General features: G+C 41.2%; 2 protein-coding genes across 4 annotated transcripts in view; one reads left to right on the top strand and one right to left on the bottom strand.

The window, feature by feature from the left end:
• Positions 1-1726: 1726 nt before the first annotated feature.
• mppe1 (metallophosphoesterase 1) lies at positions 1727-15287 on the top strand. The gene is made up of 9 exons (XM_030402212.1): positions 1727-2388; positions 2520-2628; positions 4786-4889; positions 7478-7558; positions 9913-10021; positions 10320-10400; positions 12426-12548; positions 12767-12907; positions 14308-15287. Exons 1-9 carry the CDS (start codon positions 2138-2140, stop codon positions 14491-14493), a joined length of 1185 nt encoding a protein of 394 aa, XP_030258072.1. The 5' UTR covers positions 1727-2137; the 3' UTR covers positions 14494-15287.
• A 1907-nt stretch (positions 15288-17194) lies between these two features.
• Positions 17195-20963, bottom strand: part of gnal2 (guanine nucleotide binding protein (G protein), alpha activating activity polypeptide, olfactory type 2) — a 51988-nt gene continuing 48219 nt past the window's right edge. For all 3 annotated transcript variants that reach the window (XM_030402209.1, XM_030402210.1, XM_030402211.1), the window contains one exon: positions 17195-19577. In XM_030402209.1, coding sequence (XP_030258069.1) covers positions 19431-19577 — 147 coding nt within the window. In that variant the 3' untranslated portion in view covers positions 17195-19430. The remainder of the gene's footprint in view (positions 19578-20963) is intronic.

Genomic DNA, 20963 nt, shown 5'->3' with positions numbered 1-20963 from the left:
AAAACTTTTTCTGTACAACTAGCATGCACCAAAATACCGAGGCATATTCCTCCTGAAAATATTGGCAATAAACCTGATTCTGATTCTGGAGTAAAAAGTACAAAAACCTATTTCTCTATTGAAATTTACTGTAAAAAATGTGCAGAAAATAAAGTAAAATACATGAATCACAATTTTTTTTTACAGTAATCCCACGTATTTGAGTAAATGTTCTAAATCATGTGCAGGTTAATATGGAAATACAAAATACAAAAGATGTTTTGGGGTTTGTGTGTGTGAACACGTTCAGTGTGATATAGGCAAGTGCGTATGCATGCGGGTGAACTGAACGAGGTCAGCTGCATCACCTGAAACGCCCTGATAAATGTTGCAGTTATTTGCATACATTTACTTCCTTCTGTCTGTGGAGCTTATCTGACACACACACACACACACACACACACACACACACACACACACACACACACACACGCCAACAGCTGATGCTTTGCCGCTTTGTATAGGCCCATATTTCCCATATTTGTATAGGCCCAGGTATGAGATGATTTTCTTTCTCTCTCTCTCTTTTTTTAAAATTAATTTTGTAGCCGTTTAATTGATATCAGTCTAACTACATGAGGTAACCCCAAAATTCATCCTTGAGTAAAAGTAAAGATAATATATGTTGCAATATTACTTTGGTAAAAATGAAAGTCATCCATAGGAATGGTTGAAATGTCTTGTTGCTACTCATGGTCACGGTAAGTAGATTTTGTGGTTAATGCCGTGATGTTTGAACTTTTCAATCCCTATTGATTTTGTAAATGTAATGTTACCTGACAAAATGTTTTTAAAAAAAGCCTTTTCCAAGTGAGCTTTTCAGGGCACGCACACACACACACACACACACACACATCACCAGCTTTGCCACTTTGTACTGACCTATATTTCACCAGGGAGCAGGGCCGCGCAGGCAGCTTTAGAGGGGGCACGGGCTTAAGGTTAAAAGAGGCACATGGAATGCATGGAGATGCAAAGATTAATCAATAAGGATGGAAGGAAAATTCATTGCCACCTATTTTAATAATCGATTATTTGTTTGAGTCATTTTTCAAACAAAAGATGTCAAACATTTGAATTAAATATCATCGGAAATATGATAAACATGAAAACGATAAAACAAACACACAATTAAAACTGTGTAAATTGCAAAAGGTAACTATTAAGGCCACCCAGAGAAAAGACTGGTTCTGGCTGAAAATCTCTGAAAAAAGGTGCTAGTGACGTTGCTCTTTTTCTCGTTCCTGGCCGGGGCATTAATTCTCATCACATTTTTACCTATGGATCATGTCATGCACCCACACCGTCCTTCGTCTGATGTCCCGATGTCAAGTAACAAATAAACAGCTGTTAAACTGCAAAGGGCCAGTCCAGATCATACATTTTTTCTCCCAACACATAAACCGCTCATCCCAGTTCTCCTGAGCACAGCCATTAAGTCATTAAGTGACGCTTAAAATCAGACTTCCAGATTTAGCAGAAGCCGTTTGATTAAAAACCCACAATACAATACACCTTTACAAAGGAGCACTTTGGACATCAGGAGCAAATGGGCAAGTGCACAAGCCCCCTTAGCTCCCCCTTCCTGCAGGTGCCTGCTGGAGAGAGAGAGAGATAGACCTAGGACTTCCTCCTACCTCCCTAATACATCACCCCTGAACACAACAGAATCACCATCGACAGTAATAAAACAGACAGACAATTATTACCCAGAACTCATCATTTTGTCACAACAGATGATCCTCGTGGTCGTTTTTTTTTTTCTTTGTATCGTTTTATTTTGAAAAAGCGCTCGCCGGAAGTGCCTGCAGCTTGACGGCTGAGAGCTGACAGGAGCTGAGATTGGGGAAACCGCGGCAGGCTGCTGTCCCTTCGACTGTCCTCCGCAGACAGGGGACGTTTTTCCAACCAAACATCTCGTATTTTCTCGCCAGCCGGACCCGACGCGGAGCTTTTTCTCTCAGAGGCAGCCTGCCATGAGCATCACACGGCTGGAGACCTGAGCAGTCGGTCTGGAAGAGGGGAAGATGCCTCATGGACCGCTCCATCACCGCCAGTGCGCCAGTTCAGGGCATCCCAAACGCCGAATAACAAAGAAATGCCGAGGTTCAGCGTCAGATGGATGGTCGCGGTGCTGCTGATTCTCGTGGTCGGCGGTGCCTTCTTCTTCTGCGAGTATCTCATCTACTTCCCGACCATCCTCAAGTGCGCCTGGCCGAAGACCAGCCATGCTCGCGGCGGAGAGGGCATCGACGGGCAGCCGCTGGACTCCGCGGTCCGCGCTATGGTGCTGTCGGACACCCACCTCCTCGGAGCCGTCGGGGGACACTGGTTCGACAAGTTGAGGAGGTAAATGTCATTTTACACATTTTGGAGGCAGTCCATCACCACCACCTGTCTGTGCTGCCTCCTCTGCGGGAATTGTAAACAAACAAAAAAAAGCGCTGAATAACGATACTTGTTGTCTCCAAAACGCGCAGGGAATGGCAGATGGAGAGAGCTTTCCAAACCGCTCTGTGGCTGCTCAGGCCCGAAATTGTGTTTATTCTCGGGGATATCTTCGACGAAGGCAAGTGGAGCACGCAAAAGGTAACGCAGAGCTTCCCCCCCCCCCTCCCCCCTCCCCTTGTCTGCAAACCCATAGAGCTTATGATGATGATGATGATGATGATGGTGGTGGTGGTGGTGATGCTTGTGAGAGAACAGTACATAGATGCAGAGCACCGGCCACCATCATTTTGTGCCACCCAGGCACCGAGAGGCTGCAGGGGTTTTTTTAGGTTTTTTTTTAGGAAAACACCAACAATAACAACAGCAGCAGCTGCAGCAGCACCCATCCTGCTTTTAGGAAGAAAAATACCCCCCCAACCCCCGGGAATTCTCAGACATCTATTACTGGATTGTCAAATTGGATCCATCATGTGAGGAGGAAGAAAGAGGAAGCTGCTGCACAGTGCTGCACCTCATTAAAAAAAAGGAAGAAACAGAGCTTGCAGACTGTAAAATCTCCACTAATCTACCATGTTCCCCGTCAGCTTCCTCGTTCGTTTAAAACGCTCGGCTGGCATCCCTTGTGCAATCTGTATTCACTTGGGTAGTTTTTTTTAAGAAAGAGGAAGGACGCAGATGTTTGAATTTGCAGAGAGGAACACTGACAGTAGGTCTGCAGCTAGAGGTTGTTTTCAAATCTATTGACTCTTTCTTTTGACTGATCAGTTCTGTTTACATGACTGATAGCGTTCAAAGATGTCGGTCGACAGTTGCCACAGAAGACATCCTTAAATTGCTGGTTTTATTTGAGATATGCTGCAACTAACAATTATTCCTGTTGTCAGTTAATCTTGCCGTTATTTTCTCGATTAATGGTGGTGCGGATATGTTTTTTCAGGGCGCGTACTGATCACTAGCAATGAAACAGACAGATTTTAACAGATATTTGGACCAATCTTGTATGTAACTAACTACAGTTTACTCAAATCCTGTACTATAGTACCATTTTGAGGAACTTTACTTGTGTATTTCCATGTTACTCCACTACATTTATTTGATAACTTTAGTTACAAGTTACTCAGGCAAAATCAGGCTTTTACTCATAGAGTGTAACTAATCAGAAAGTATTGTGGGTGAGACTACGAACAGAAGAAGGAACTTAAGTAATGCATTTTTAAAGCCAATCTATTTTATTGGCAACCAGACACAAAAAAACACTGATAAAGATAATCGGAAAATGTTAAATATCAGCCCAGATGATTGGCCAGGCCAATAATCATTCCATTCCTGGTGCACACAATGAAATGGTGAGGAACGAGTCACCAGACTGCCAAGTAACGTCTTCAAAACTGTCTGAAACTCAGAGATATTCAATTAAAATTATACTCAACACAGAAGAGCAGCAAAGTGTTTTACATCACATGGCATTTAACTTTAATGATTCATTAATTACACTTAATTGACTCATTGTTTCCTGATCAAGCTTCCTGACAAAGTACGGCTGCAGCTACTGATCATTTTCTTTTCTGATTAATAGTTTGATCTGTAAATGGTGGACAGTAGGCTCAAATAACGGTAGGCAATTTGTTCATTTTAGTTTTTTATCCACCTAGAATAAAAACTGACTGTTTTGGTTCTTTGGGTTTCAGAGTCATGGTCGACGCTGCAGACGACCCTTTACAAACGTCAGTCAGATAAAGGGCCGATATATACAACTCAGCATCCCCCTCCGTCCCGGCACTCTCTCTGCTACTAGGGGAAGGAGAGGGGCGATGCATTTTGGTCATTTTGCCAACAAGCAGTCAAAAAACCCCCAAATATATTCAAATAAAATCATAAAAAAGAAGAAAATCTGCACATTTTAGAGCCTTAAACCAGCAAATATCTGGCATTTCAGTGATATATTAATTGTAATTGCATTAATCTTCCGTCAGTCGATTAATTGTTTCATCAGCGCCAATTAAAAGTAGCATCGCGGAGTCGTTTACAGACACATCAGGATATAAAAACCTCATGTAAACACACAGCACTGATGTAATTAAGGGGCTCTTGTGAGCCGTTTTGGGCCCCTGCAGGTGCAAAAATGAATCTGGAGTCTGAATCAAAGCAGCCCGGCTCAGCCACCCATGGGGGCTACTGGGTGACCCTCAGAGATCCTATTATCTCTCATGAGCTTCCCAGGGGAGTGTCTTATTAGAGGCCTGCGCCGAAACCTGCTTCAGCTTGTGTTTGTGTTGTTTTTCTGTGTGTCTGCAGCACTGGGAGGACGACGTGCGCCGCTTCCACAGGATGTTCAGGCATTCCACTGACACAGAACTGGTTGTGCTGGTTGGGAACCACGACATCGGTTTCCATTATGAGTAAGAACACGCCTGCGGCCCTGTAGAGCTATTGTTGTTTTTTTTTATGTTTAACCTTTAGTCTCGTAAACAGTGTGATCAGCAACCCTGGGTAAACCTGTGCATGGAGTGGCGATAAGATAAGGATTTTGATTTCTCTGTTTGCCACTTCATGTTTGGCTTTGACTTTGACCAGAGTAGACAGGTATCAGCTGCCAAGAAATGTCAATAAAAGCCGCATTCTGTTACACTGCAGCCAGTATAAAACATTTTAGCTCAAAAGGACATTGTCCACATCGCTCACATGGCTTAACCATTGACAGAATATTTGACTGTGAGCCAACAGCAGGAAGATGTTGTAGTCAAGGGGCTGGACACAGTAAAAGCAGTGAGGTACTAGTGAGAACAGTGAGGGGTCGTGTCTGATGAGTTGTTTTTATAGATTTGGAACATATGGAAAAGAAATAAAGGGGAAAACGTGACAGAAAGATCCTATTCAAAAACGCTGGGATGCTGTGCAAAACATAAATCAAACGGTTTTATAATGTGCTACCCACATACATCATCCTGCTGCCACAAACACTCAATTAATAGGCGTGAGGTTGAGAGCCACAAACAGAGTAGGTACTGAAAGACGATCAAACACCAGCGATGTTTTGGAATTTTTGTGGTATTTCTTTTTTAGAGAGAGAGGAATAGATAAGATACGAGCTGCATCCTTTAAAGAGCCACATTATACAGTACAGTTACATAAAAATACCGTGGACTTAAGATTTTGATATCTTTTTAGACTCACTGTCCTCGATAAAAGACAGCTCAGCCCCAAAACAAAAACACACATTTTCCTATGCTGTTTCGGTGTGAGTCCCAGAGTTTTGGAGATATCAGCTGTAAAAATATCTGATTTCTCTCCAGTATATAATGGAAGTAGATGGCACTCGACTCGTGGTGCTCAAAGCGCCCCCCCCAAAAAAATCCATTTTTAAAAACTCAACAGCAGTATCTCTTTCCAGAACTCATGACCCGGTTACTCAAGATAATCCACAGACCTTGTGGTGAGCGGTTTCATGGAGGACACGAGAGATACTCGGTTACCTGTTCATGTGAGAGCCTCCCTCTAACCTATAAGGCTTGAAATGGTCTGGCTCCTTCATAGATTTACAGCCTCATTCCTCCTTGTATTCCGTCATGTTCCCTTAATGCCGGTAACTTAACTATTCCCTGATTTGATAAGCGAGCACTTGCCCAAAAAGCTCCAAATCTCTAAACTAACCTTCCCCTTTGTGTACAAGCTCTGTTGACATTTTCAAATCCCGACTGAAAACACATGTATTTTCTCCTCATTAGGGTGTCTCCTGACCTCACCTGCTGAATGTACTCACCTCAGCCATCTTCTTAACCCTGTTACCTGTTTATGTGTGTGTCAGAGCGTCCCAACATGTGTGTATTTTTACATTCCCAATCCATATGATATTGTGTTTTGCTGTTTTTGATGACGTACAAAGACTTTCTGGGTGGTGGGCACTTTAAATCACTTGAAGTTGAAGTTGAGCTGAATCACGGCACGGAGCGATGAGGACGAAGTTTTTAAATTCTGCGCTGTCGAGTAGACGCTCTCAACAAGGTCTGTGGATTATCTTCGGTAACCGGGTCATGATTTATGGGTAGAGGCATTGCTGTTGAGTTTTTCAAGTGTATTTTTTTGGCGCTGCGAGCACCACAAGTCCAGTGCCAGCTGTGGACGATATCTCTAAAATATCTGCGATATCTCTGCAAGTCACGGCCGAAAACAATGTAGATAGATCGATAGCGCTACAGGTGAGGGGAAACATTTGTATTTTTTCATTTTGGCGTGAAGTCTCCCTTTAAATTTGAGGTGAAAGTCACGAGCAAGCCCCAAATACTCAGGCCAACGTCCCAGACGTTGTGTTAGGAGTCTTAACGACTCATTATGAGCTCCAAACCAGATGTATTAACAGCTTAAACTATTAAACACAAATAAATAATGCTTTTTTGAAACGTAATGACGTTTATATTGAGACTGACGGTTCATTCCTGACCTTGGAAATAAGATTTTGTTTCATAACATCCCATTAAAACAAATCTGTCAGGAAAAACAGCTACAGCCCTGACAGAAGCACCTGAACCATAAACAGCGATCTGACAAACTGTCATGTCTCTCATGTTTAGCTCTTAACGAGGTCATTGATTCAACTTCACGGTTATTCTTGAGCCTGTGTGTTTGTGGTGTTGTTGTTGTTGTTGTCGTTGGATTGCATTGTGTTGCAGGGATATTGCGTTTATTGTGTCCACCCCCCTGCACGTAACAACTCTCCTGCTGGAAACTGTTGTTCTTAATTTCTCAAGGGGAAGAGGCAGCGAAAGCAAACATAACGACATGCATGAAACCCTCCCACTGTTTAGCATTTTCCGCCTGTGATTCAGAAATGTGGGATTATGTAGACGCTCGTGTGTGCTTCGATTGGGCTCGTGCGGCAGGAAGTGAAATGGCACGGCTCTTATGTAACGGCGTGTGACAGACAGACGTGACAGACCGAGCAGCAGGTTTTTTTGTTGCCGTGTGACGAGCACATTGTGTCTCCCCGCAGGATGGACTGGTTCAAGCTGCAGCGCTTCGAGAAGGTTTTCAACGCCTCCTCCACCAGGATCGTCACCAAGAAGGGAGTCAAGTGAGTGACGGGCTGACCCGCGACACCGCTGCAGGGATGTGACTCAGCAGGCGGGAAGGTCACAGGTTTAATCCCCAGAGGCATTCTGCTGCTGCAGAAAAGTGTTTTTAAACAAGATGACAGGCAGTAAAATGGTCCGGAGGTTTTGAATATCTCCTAATAGGCATAAATAACAGACTGCATTCCTTCACAGTGTGCGATGATGAACACACTGTCTTTGACGTCAGTATGGATTCACATTCAGCGAGCACTATAAAACTCTCCCCCCCATCAAGTCTTTTTTGTGTGTAATGGAGTTCAAAAAGGCTCAAAGCCTTAGTTTTCCTGAAATCTGTCAATGGGGAATGAATATTTCATCTTGTTTTAAAGGAAAGTTTAATATTCACCAGTTCTTGTTCATTTTGGTCGGGTGGTTTTTTGTTTGAAGACAAACATTAGAAAAACGGGGACTTTTTAAAGAAAATAAGGTTGAAGGACTCCAGTATAAACAGAAATGATTTGATATGATGGACATATTAGATGAAAATAAAGACAAAATTATTTAAAAAGTAAGTTAAATATTAAAAACACCCCTTTTTAATGCCAACTGAGCAAAGGGGTGCCTCCATTAGCTCACTTGGTGGAGCAGGCGTCCCATGTTCGGAGGCTGCAGCGGCCCAGGGTTTGAGTTGTGGCCCTCTGCCGCGTGTCTCTCTCTCATCCCATTTCCTGTCACCTCTGCTGTCCTATAAATAAAGCCATAAAAAGGCAAAAAAATCTACTTAAATACCAGCTAAAAACAAAACGTTAATTAAAAGTAAATTATTATACAATTCCTAAGGTAACGTGTGTTTTTAGTCTTTGTTCTTTTTATTGCCTTTATTATGGAACATGCTGCATATTGAGAAGGCCGCCTGAAAATCAGACAGAAAACGAGAACATTGTTATTGTATGCAGACGATATCTTGAATTCAGTACCACACGGGATTGACACAACACAATGTTACTCAAACTAAGCAGGATTTAAAATTAGTTGTACAAAGTCAGCAGCTATGCCCATGTCTGGATTATTTCAGTTGAATTTATTGACACATTCTGGTTTTAAATAGACGAATAAAGGGATGAAATACTTGTAAATCAAACGTAAAAAATACATACATTAAACATACATACATATGTTACATTAAATTCTGAGCCTGTGATACAAAAATGTACGTATATTGAGTGCATGGATGTCTGTATGAACTGTTTATGAACATTTAGAGCTGCGACCAATGATGGACCTGTTGTTTGGTCCGTGGCAGAGGTTCTTCTGCAGGCTCCCCTTCTGATCTCAATCGTTGTCTGTAATTGATATAGAGCTGCAGCTTTGGTGTGTCATCTCACTGAAATGAATAAGGAAAGAGTCACTTTTATAGTGGAAGCATTAAAAGTGCAACGTGAGTCCGCTTTAAATTCTCACGGGAGACAGCATTTAGTGCTTTCAAAGGATTCTCATTGTGCAGGTGAAGCCGAGGGCGAGATATGCCTTGTCGTATTTTCTTGTCTTTTGTTTTGAGAGTTTTTTATGTTTGGTGTAGATTTATATTCTGTTTAACAGTTATCTGGGAGTCCAGTCACAAACTTGTCAATGCTTTGCTAGCAGAGCAGAACCATCCCTCACTCATTTAGCCTCACCTCGCCCCCTTCTTTGGGAACTACTGGTCTATAAAGTGTCAGAAAATGGTGTAAAATGTCGATCAGTGTTCCCCAAAGCCCAGGATGACGCCTTCAAATGTCTTGTTTTGTCCACAGCTCTGAGATGTTCAGTTTACTGACATAGAGGAGGAAAGAAACCAGAAAATTACTTACTTTTTAAAGGCATATGAACTTAAATTGAAATGAGTCAAAACTAAAACCAAATATTTATTATTTATGTATATTTATTATTAAAATATTAAGTATTAAACCCTATAAAGGTCTGTATTTTCAGCAAATTGTCTTTAAATGCTTTGGTCGCTTTATTAAAAATCCAAGGGCACGTGATTAGCTTCTCGTTGCTGCACTGTATTAAATATATATGTATATATATACATATATATATACACAGGTAAATGTTTACACGAGGATAGAAATAGATTCATGAATCTTGCGATCTTGTGTTTACCGAGACAAATAACCTTGTTTTCCTAGCAGTGTTGCCCTGTTGTATAATGCTACATTAGCGCAGGTGTTGTCTTAATGATTTAGATGTATATAATATAATATAATTATAAAATAGCATGAGCGTGTTCTTCAAAGATTGACCAAGAATTCAGACATGATAAGACGATGTGTCTCTGCAGCTCCTCTGGATCGCGCTGCATTTACTGAGACATTTTCTTCCCTCTCCTCAGCTTTCTGCTGGTGAACAGCGTGGCCCTGCACGGTGACGGCTGCCCCATCTGCCAGTCGGTGGAGAAGGAGCTGATCAAACTCTCCAGAGACCTCAACTGTTCTCTTCAGGTGGGAAGAAGTCAGTGGCACTCTTTCACACTGTCAGCACCTCTAACACACTCTGCTGCTGCTGCTGCTGCTCATCAAGTGTGAAAGACTCTAGTCAAAAAATACACTTTTATCCGAAGCTCAGCCGCACCTCCAGCAAGCGTTTTGTTCTTTGCCCTTACAAATGCACATTCGAAGTGATGGCCGATTGCGAACAGGAGGAGAGATATGAAATAGATATGTTGGATGATGTTTGAGGCCGGATGGTGGGCTTGTAGACGAGACAGCTGATGCATTCTTTACGTCGTCTTTTCTGCAGAACTCGCAGACGAGCAGCGGAGTGACGGACAGCTGTGAGGCCTCGCAGGTCTATCCTCCCACATCCCCCATCATGCTACAGGTGAACTAAGTGTGCCGTATATTCTCTGAAAAACTTAAAGCTGACCAGCGCTCGTCTCAAACATTAAGCAGAAGAAGATAATCAAGGTTGTTATACTTAACTAAACACTAAATGAAAACTAGACGTAAAAAATAAAGAAAATAACTGAAACAAGTCATTGTACTTCCAATCTAAATAGGGTAAAAATATACATACAAAGTGTTTAGATTAAGTCTTCGTCAATTAAGTTCCGATTTGTTCCCTCACCAAATATGAGGCGACACTGGCACACAGGTATTCCCTACTTTCAATCTAAATGTGTCCCGGTGCATTTGCTCGGGAAAACATGGACGAACCGATGTTTGCATGGACGGTCTGTGAACTTCACAAGCAACTGCAGCGGCTGATTTAACAAATTAGGGCACTTAAAGAGAGACAGGGGGAGTCTGTTCCCTCCTCACGCTCGCAAAGACTTCTCTCAAGCATTAAAATCAACCAAGTGGAGGTGAAAGATGCCGACAATCAAGCTGTTGTGACAGCACTTTTCAAAACACGTGTAAAATGTAAGAAGTGATGAAAAGGTGAGAGGTAATTGTTCACTTCACTTAACCTAGTTTCCGACTTAGAAAGTTTAATTTCATTTTTTTTTTTTTTTCAAAATTTCGAGACCAGCATTACCCTCATGCCGATGGGAAGTTAGGTTAAGTTTTGTAGTCCACAAAACGTTGCAGGAGCTTTGAAGGAAAACAGCGTTCTCCCAAACAACTGAAATAGATAAGGACGAAAAAATGTTAAAGAATATCTGCACGAAACATAAAATAGCTCCATACATCTTGTCCAATGTGAGTCTCCAGAAGCCCCGAGACCCAAAGTTGATTTGAAAAAAACGTTATTTACATCCTTTTTTTAAGCAGAAATCATCACTGGAGCTGCTAAAAAGAAAACCTAATAAAAGACTAGACCAGAACTTTTAAACTAAACTAAAACTTTTAAATAATAAAAAGTAAAGGGAAACGAGCAAACCTTCTCTTTCAGCCACTTCATTTTACATGAAGCAGAGTCCTAACCCTGTTCAGTTTCCCCCTTGTTATCTGTTAAGACGCTTGTTAAAAGATTATTAAAATGATCTTATACTACTACTACTGCTACTACTAATACTGCCTGACAATTTCACATACACAGTGCATTCTACAGCTGCAGCTAATGATATTATGCAATGTGGAATATGATGATTTTTATCATCTTAAAGCCACTCGATGGGGAAACTGGACGCGGTTACGACTCCATCTGATGTAGAGTAAAACAAAGTGGCTGAATTATTACTCTTTTTATAGTGTTTTGTTAGTTTAACCTAACAAACGGCCAACACTGCTGACTAATTTCATTGTTGATTAATTTGTCAAGTCTTAATACATAGTCAAAATTGCCCACTACGATGAGCACAAAAGCCTGAAGTGACGCCTTCAAGTTACAAGTTACGGTTCGACCAGTAGTCCAAAACCCAGACATATTCAACTTACAATGATATAAAGTGGAAACAAGCAGCAAATAATCACATTTGAGAAGCTTTCCTCCTTCCTCTGACTGAAACAATGACTCCACTATCAAATTGAGCCCAGATGATTAATTTCAGTTTGACTGACACATTTATTATTTGATTACTTGTTTCAGCAGAAGTGTTAATCCAGTTTTGGGGTTTTTTTTGTATTTCCTTTCAACAGTTTCTTGGCTGCGTGTTTGTTTGTTGTTGCCGATATTGTTTGGACTCTCTCCGGATCTGCGAAATAAATGACTGTCAATCAGTTCAGTTAAATTCAGCGGCCTTTATGAGCATGACGCTCCCCATTTGTTGTTTCTACAAAGCACAATTACAGTTAGGGGAAACATTGAGGAAGACAATTACCACAAAAGGATTAGCCACAGTAATAGAATTAAAAAGATGGTTTGGAAATCATAATCTTCTCTGTCTCTGGGGAATATAAAACGTGATTTTAGAGTCTAAATGATAAAGTGCTGATCATGTTCCCTCTGTGCGCTGTCCTCCAGCACTATCCTCTGTACAGGGTGAGCGACGCCGGCTGCACAGGACAGGACGCTGCGCCGCCTGCAGAGCGACACCTGCTGTTCAGGGAGAAGTATGACGTGTTGTCTAAGGAGGCCTCACAGAGGGTGAGCACTCTGCAGTCTCATCACACCGCCTCTGCTGCCAATTCGCTCTCCCTCTCTCTCTCTTTCCTCTGAAGCGCCTTCATCCAATTAATATACAGTCTGCTGTCAGAAACACCGTATAGAAATGGCAGACGACGGCGATGATGATGATGAAACTGATGATGTAAGCGAGCAGCAACCGGTCTCTGAGGTTTCAATGTGGTGCTCTCTCTCCTCAGCTGCTGCAGTGGTTTAAGCCCCGCCTCATCCTGAGTGGACACACCCACAGCGGATGTGAGGTTCTCCATGACAACAAGTACCCAGAAATCAGCGTGCCGTCTTTCAGCTGGAGGAACAGGAACAACCCCAGCTTCATCCTGGTGAGTCTAGATGACGTCGGCTGGAGAGACCTGCTCGGAAATGAGTCATTAAGATATGATGTCCAGAAAAGATGTAAATGTAGAATACTAACAGTAAAGCAGTGTTAATCAATATTTTGTAATAATAATACATCAACGGAATCTCCATTTGTAGCCAGTTTCAGCTCATTCTTATGCTGTCTGACTCTTAAAGGGGCAATATGTAGGAATTTTAGTTTATGACAATCAAAAATAACCAAAACTTTCAATAGAGAGCGATTAAACAGCAGTTTTTGAGGTCACATAAAAGACGGCTATGTATTGTGCTGCAGAGATACCAGCTGAGGTTAGCACGCTAACCAGCTAGCCACAGGCCCTGAAAACCTCTTTCTCCCAGCGGTCCGAGGCTCCTGCACTGGCGGCGAAAATACCAACACTCCCCTGGTAGTCCAGCTAGTTGCATGGCTAACTGAGCTAACAAGCTAACCATAGCTGGAGTCATGGTTGTATAAAAAGAATACAGTTAGCAGCAGTTAGCGGTTACTCTGGTGAGAAGCTGATCCTATTTGTTAATAGTGTGAATTCAAAAGGGTGCAAATTCTTACATACTGCTCCTTTAACGTTTTGCTTCCAGAGTTGGAAAGTAACTAAGTACATTTACTCAAGTACAATTTTGGGACTTATACTTTAGCAATTCCATTTCAAGCTACTTACTGCAGATCTGAGGCAAATATTGTACTTTTTATTGTGCTTCAGCTACTTTGTTTCTTTGCAGATTCAGATTATTGATACAAACTATGATTATCAAATCAATTATGACATAATGTTACAGATTAAACTACCCAACGGTATTTAGACTAGTTAAAAATGAACAGCAGTAACAAAGGTAGGTAAAGGTAACATTACTGCAATAAAATGCTAAATTTAAATTTCCTGTTAAATTTTATTTGTTCTGTCAAGATGACGAGTTATTAATATCAATATCTCAGAATAACAAATGCTTTTTTTCCAAGTTAACGAGATAACGGAGGAAATATTATGTTTGACCATAACATAACTCTGTTATCTATTATGTTGAGTTGTGTACATTATCCAAAATGTTAAAATCCAGAGAAATCTTTTACTTAATTGCACGTCTCCTTCCCAACATCAGACTGCAAATCATGCACGGCAGACATAATACGGACAGAAACAGACAGAGAGGGAGAGTGGACTGGGGAGGAAAGGCTGTTAGTGTCTCATATATGTGATTCTTAATTATGTCCTCGTGCTCCCAGAATGTCTCATGTGCCAGGATACAGAGAAAGTTCACATTTTCTATTCTTGGAGGCCCCCTGGTGGCCGAGTGGCTCCTCTGCTGATATTAACGCTGATCATCACCTCTAACCCATTTATTCTCCTGTTTCCTCCCCTCCTCCCAGGCCTCAGTGTCACCTGGCAGTTACGCTCTGTCCAAGTGTTTCCTGCCGGAGGAGAGCACGGTGATCGGCGTCTACTGCTCGGCCGGCGCCTGCCTGCTGCTGCTCTTCCTGGCTCACTGTCTCTGGATGAAGGGCCTGCTGCAGTGCCTCAGCCTCTTCCTGCTGGGGAAGCATAAGTCCCTGTGAACTACATTACCCAGAGTGCACCTGGACAGCAGAGCGGGTAAATAACGCGATGTGAGGATTTTGCAAAATGTGACGTTCCTCTCCCGAACGGTTTAAAGATTCTGCCCGTTCAACCTCGATTTGTTTGTCACTGTGAAGGACATGAAAAAACCTTATAGATGTCTTTCAAGGACTTAATCACTCCAGATGATGATGATGATGATGATGATGATGATAATGATGATGATGATGATAAGGTCATAGCCTGGGATGACAGGGCAGATGTGTGCAACAATCATCACTGGTGTTTTTAGGAGGTTTTTAATCACAGAAAATTAAAAGTTTTCCTGTTTCTGGCTGAATCATTAGAAAGTTCACACACGTGGAGTTCAGTCAGACAAATCCAACGAGTACATATGTAAATACTAACTGTCCCTGATCTGATTTAAGGTGGTAAAGTTTTAAGGTGGTTTATGTCTCCTCACTCTGATGTTAGCTGTGATCTGATGTAAACACCCCGATTGTCTCACACACCGTTTGTTTCTGTCGTTGGTGTTCAATGATCCACTCGTTCCTCACTGTTTTTATGATACATATCTGAGTATATTTATTGACGACTTTCTGTGCCAAATGTTTGTGAGGGTTTTGCCAAATTGTTTCAATTTTATTTAAATTTATGATGAATTGTACATAATAAAATCAGAATCTTAAGGTCTGTTTTAGAGAGTAAACTCAAGGTCGATGTGCACTTTGACTCTGTGTTATGAAGAACTGTCACTTTATGGATGAACTATTAAATATCAGGGAATGTTTAAGTCTGCATCTGACTCTTCAAAACCTGGAGAATGGCGGCAGAGGTGGACACATCTTCTTAAACTGTTGTCATCTGAGTTTGTTTAGGTTTAAAAATATCTTGTATTCATCTTCCACCAATCATTTCTTTAGGGTTGGACAAAGTGTGACACAATATACATTTACTAACCACTCACTGTAACATCTCTGTGTGTGAGGACATATTTAGTAGCATTGTAAGTCAACCAACACCGGTGTTTTTAAAAAAAACATTTTTTAAATCTTAAATTAATCTGTCGATTATTTTGTAAGGTTCTTACACCTTTAACATTTCGCCCAAAAGCACCGTCTTCAGATTGCTTTGGTTTGACCGGTCCAAAAGGTACTTCATTTAAACCAGGGCAGCAGCTAATGATGATTTTCATAAATTATACTCTATTTCATGATTAATCAATTCATTGTTTCATGAAATAATTCTCAAATCATCAGAACAGTGACTCGAACATTTGACAAAACAGAACTAAAGCCATCTTTAATGTTATTAGTAAAAGCTGTTCTTTTCCTGCCATGACCCGTCAAAGTGTCTGCTGTGTTGATACCACAACAACTCTGCTGAAACACAGTAAAGATACTGAATGTCCCGACGCCACACGTGTACCTGCAGACACTGAGGCCCCGCACATTAACTCCACTGTAGCATCCTGGACAGCAGGATGTCTACAGGTACCAGACACTTTAATGCTTTTCAGGACCTTTCTGAGATAGTTTCAAACCAACTTTAAAGGTGCACTCTGTAGTTTTGGGGAAGACAATTTTAATCAGAAGAGAAAGATTTTCATCGACTGATCTTTTACCTCATTGATATTGTAAATATAAAAATTCTGAGTTTTTATTTCTTCTCCAAATCATGTTATCGTTATTTAGGCATTGCAGGTAAGTTATGTCAGGTAAGGTACAGTCTCTACTATGTGGTCCTGTGCAGTGGCTGGTTTAACGTAGTAATGTAGTTATTAGAGTGAGTTAAGTTAAGTATAAAGTGGTAAGTTTAAATCAGAAATGTGGACTCAAAAAGACTGTAAAGGATAAAATAATTAAATAAGATAAAACAATTAAAACCTCAAAAATTTAACTGTTGGACTTTTTTGTTACTTTTTAAGGCCAAAGATGAATAAAATGTAGTTCAAGACGTTTTCTGATTTTTAACGACAAGCCGACACCCTGAACATGGCTACAGATGTTACTTGGATTAATCTATCTCATTTTCACGATTCGAATATATAAATGATACAAAAGATTGTGAAGAATGTTAATCACACTTTCGCAAAGCCCAAAGTGAAGTCTTTAAAATTATGCTTTGGTGAAACCAGAACCCATAAACTCTTGATTCAGTCTCATAAATGACAAAGAAAAGGAGCACATCCTCACATTAAGAAGCTGGAATAGCAAATGTTTGTCATTTTTGCTTGAGAAAATGACTGAAACGATTGATTGGTTACCAAAATAGCAAGCGATAAATTGCAACCGGCAATCTTTTTCATTGCAGATTGATCTGTAGACCATTGTCTCAATTAATCGATTAGTTGGTCAGAAAATTATGAAAAATTATCCATCAGTGTTTCAAAAAGCCTAAGATGACGTCCTTAAATGCCTTTTTTTCCCACAACTCAAAAATATTCAGTTTAATGTCACAGAGGAGTAAAGAAACCAGAAAATATTCACATTTGAAAGAAGCTGGAATCAGATCATTTTTCCCTCTTTGTTTTTCCTTTTTTGCTGAAAATAAAATTACCCAACCCAGTGACTCAATTATCAAAATAGTCGACGATTCATTTAATAGTTGACAACTAATCGATTAATCGTTGCAGCTCTGAAAAGAAAGAAAGACAAACCCTTCAGTGGTAACAAACGTGGACACAACTGGACACCAAGATGGAAATAAAGCAAAGTCCTCTAATGTGCCTCTTTATTTAAAGAAAATAAAAATGTCATTTAATCATCCTCCCAGGCCAAACAAGGTTTTTGCACCTCCAGTCAGTTCACTCTCTTTTGGGGATAGACGTGTACTGTAGCAGAAGAAAAGGCTGATGCTGTTTGTACAAGGAGAAGAGCTCGTCTTGTTGGGTGCTGCTCACACATTCATAGTGCCTGTGCCATCGGGTATGGCTCCAAAGGACCAAAGAATCACTAATATTGCACGCTCTCATTTATTCATCTCCATTCTAAACATGCTTTCCTGTGTGTGTATGTATACATATTTACCGTATACATACATAGGTATGTACACCTAGGCACACACATAATTAAACATGTATAATTGTACATATATATTTATATAGACCTATAAATTTACATGTACATACATTTATAAAATTTTACACACAACGCTCACTCGCCCTCACACACACGCACACACACACACACACACACAATGCGTCTGTGAGTCTATGTTTGTTTTATGTACACATGCGCACAGGCACGCACATCAGTACAGATCTCAGACACACTTCATATCGAAAAAACGTTGGTTCTTATTAAAACAACACCAGGTTGCAATTTGGACACTTTCAATGGATTTCCAATGTTTGTTTAAAGCTGTGAAATTCAAAACAAAAAAAAAAACAAACAAACAGAAAAATAAAAGGAGGAAAAATAATACCAACAAAAGAAAAAAAAGGCATGGCGCTGCAACATCTGGTCTTCACTGCAGGTAAGTGGTTAATTTGCATAATGTATACAGGTTTTTAGGATTTTTTCCCTATTTTTTATTTTTTACTAAACAGCATTTCCTCTTTTTTTATAAACCAGAAAAAACTAAACTCTACAGAGAAAGTCCCCTACCCGCAGTCTTCCGCTGCTGATAGAGATTGACATCAAGCTGTACAGCGCAGTCGAAAACATACTTACATCTGAGCTCATTTACAGGTACAGCCATAATCAAGGCACAAAGATCTACAAGTAGATTTGTTTTTCTTTCAATTAAGTTGTACAAAATAATATTACATTTTACAGTCTGTACAGGATAATTCAACCTTGCACAGTGTACAAGTTAACAAAAAAAAAAAAAAAAAGAGAACAATACATTTTTCTCTCCCGTCCCCCCCACCCTCCCCTCCCATCAGTATCTCTAAGCTAAAAGGATGGTTTGTGTGGAAAAAAGAGGCAGGTCCGAGTCCGTGGAGGCAGCAGGGCTAAGGTGCAGAGAGCTCAGTCCCTTTTCCTTCATTTTTAAATCCTTCGTCTTCGTGTCATCGTGTTTCCTGCCCCCTCACACTTTTAATCTTTCGCTCCACATGTCTCTCGGCTGCTCGGTGCACCCTGCAGCTCGGCAAGCTAACATCGTGACAGGGTAATAAATATTGTGATGCTACATTGTGTGTATGCTTCCTCTGGAGAAAAAAAAAAACAAAACAACAACAAAAAAAAAAGTTATTAAGGAACCTGATGCAAAGTGCATTTATCTCTTCATCCACTCGGTTCCCCCTCCTGTTCCTCTCTGTCGAGAGAGGAGAAGCATCAGAGGGGGCAAAAAAAGGGGGGCAAAGGTCATGGTGGTGGCTCCGGCTTTTTAACCGGCAGGTGACACACAAACATAAACACACACACATGCGCTCGCTCACATGGCATTCCTCCTTCTGTTTGTTGCACACACGCTCACACGCTGCCTCTACACTGAGGTCCTGTAGGTGTGTTTCACGTCCACACCCACCAGTCCAGGTCCAACGACAAAGCCAAAAAACAGAAGGACATGAAGGGGCAAAAAAAAAAAAAAAAAAAAAAAAAAAGGAGGTAGCCCAAGGCTTAGTGGAATGACAAAAATCAAGGCATTCAAAAAGGAAGGATTAAAAGAAGAAAAAATAATAAGCGGCACGCAACAACTTTGTTCCCCAACCTTCCTTTCACGGCGGTGAAATGGGGATGAATCGGTCTCAAAAAGAAGAAGTACAAAAAGCTAAGAAGTTAAGAAGAGGAAGAGGATTTGACACACTTCAGTAGTACTTCATAGTCCTCGACGGGAGGGGTGGTCAGGGGTTGTTGAGGGTTTCTTGGGGGGGGGGGGGGGGAAGGAGGGGTGAAAGAGGAGGAGAAGTAAGAGGAGGAGGAAGGGTTCGTCAAGGATGCAGAATGGTGGAGAAAAAACACAGAAGGCTGACGGAGGCGGTCTCCCATCACAAGAGTTCGTACTGCCGCAGGTGCATTCTCTGGATGATGTCCCGGCAGTCGTTGAACACCCGCCGGATGTTCTCTGTGTCCACGGCGCAGGTGAAGTGGGGGTAGCAGTAGTGTCTGCCGTCGCCACTCGCAGTGCTGATCCGCTGAGAGGGAGAGGGGGGACAGACGTTAGGGTGTGGAATATAACCTGATAATCTGGAATACATATTTTTCCTCCTACCTGTAGAGCTATTTATACATCTAGAGTGGTTGCATGTTGGAACGATTTTCTTTCCATATCACCACGCAGCAGTGCAACCTCTCATGGGCGGGAGGCTACCTGACAAAGCTAACTGAGCTAGCTAACATTACAGAATGAGGACATCCCCCCTCTGACACGAGCACAAGCCTCGTGTCCAGGAGTAGATGCAAGCTTCCTTCTGCGCAGTGACACCGTGGGTGTAGTTCAGGAGAAAGAGTAGTATAGTTCCTATAGAAACTTAACCCGATAGGATGGTCATCTGAAGATCACAGTCTTTCGTATTTTATATCTAGGTTTTAATTGCCCTTCAACGACAAAAAAAGCTGCAAGTTGAAGTTGAATTGCTCCCAACGAGGTCTGTGGATTATCTTGAGTAACTGGGTCATGACTCCTGGAAAGGGACACTGCCGTTGAGTTTTTATAATTTATTTTTGGGGCCATCTAAATTAGTTACATTATATTAGAGAGAACGCAGACATCTTTCCGACTGATCTAAAAAAACATTCACCAAAACAATCTAGATGGATGAACAGCACTAAAGAGAAGAGAGGAAATTTTTTTTTAATTTGGGTTCAACTGTCCCTTTTATGCTCCTTTTTTGACCCTTATGCGCCTTTAGCTCAGTCTTTACCCCTGACCTTTGACCTTACTGTAAAGAAGCATATTATCTTACGTAACAAGTTCCTTCAGCTGACTGACTTCAGCTTTGAGCCAGATGAGAAACTGACCGCGTGTCGAGTATATCCTTGAGAACAGTATCAACATATTATTTTGTTTCAGAAAATCCGTATTCCGAGTTTTGATCTGAGAACCAAGTCAAACAACTACAAGATGACCTGACCATAAAACATTCGATTTGGAGCCAAAAGGGTACAAGACTGTGGACATAATAATGTAAAGTGAAGGACTACTCATCCCATAAACCATTGTGAATGAATTCTTTCTCACAAAAGGCCTGACTGTGGACGCTTCCTCGTTTCCCCCAAAAACTGCCCAAAGTGAAATCACAGTTGCTTTGTGGTAACCGTAACAAATGGACATTTTGCGAGGGGATGCTGCATCAGAGCCATAGTAGTGCATTTTAATTTATTTATTTTATCGGCAGTCTGACAGAAAATTCAATGTTATATGCTGAATATTGGCCTGATTAATCGGCACGGGCCCCTACTTACGATATTATGGTTAATGATCAGCCTCCAGCAGCTCATCCCATACAAAAACCAGGTCGGGCAGTCCTCTTTAAAAAGTGGTGTTGCAGCTGGTGTTTGTATTCGGCATGACTACACTC

Source organism: Sparus aurata, chromosome 21, assembly GCF_900880675.1.
Source record: "Sparus aurata chromosome 21, fSpaAur1.1, whole genome shotgun sequence".
Taxonomy (NCBI): Eukaryota; Metazoa; Chordata; class Actinopteri; order Spariformes; family Sparidae; genus Sparus; species Sparus aurata.
Note: the sequence above shows the minus strand (reverse complement) of the source record. Positions and strands in the feature narration are given on the sequence as shown.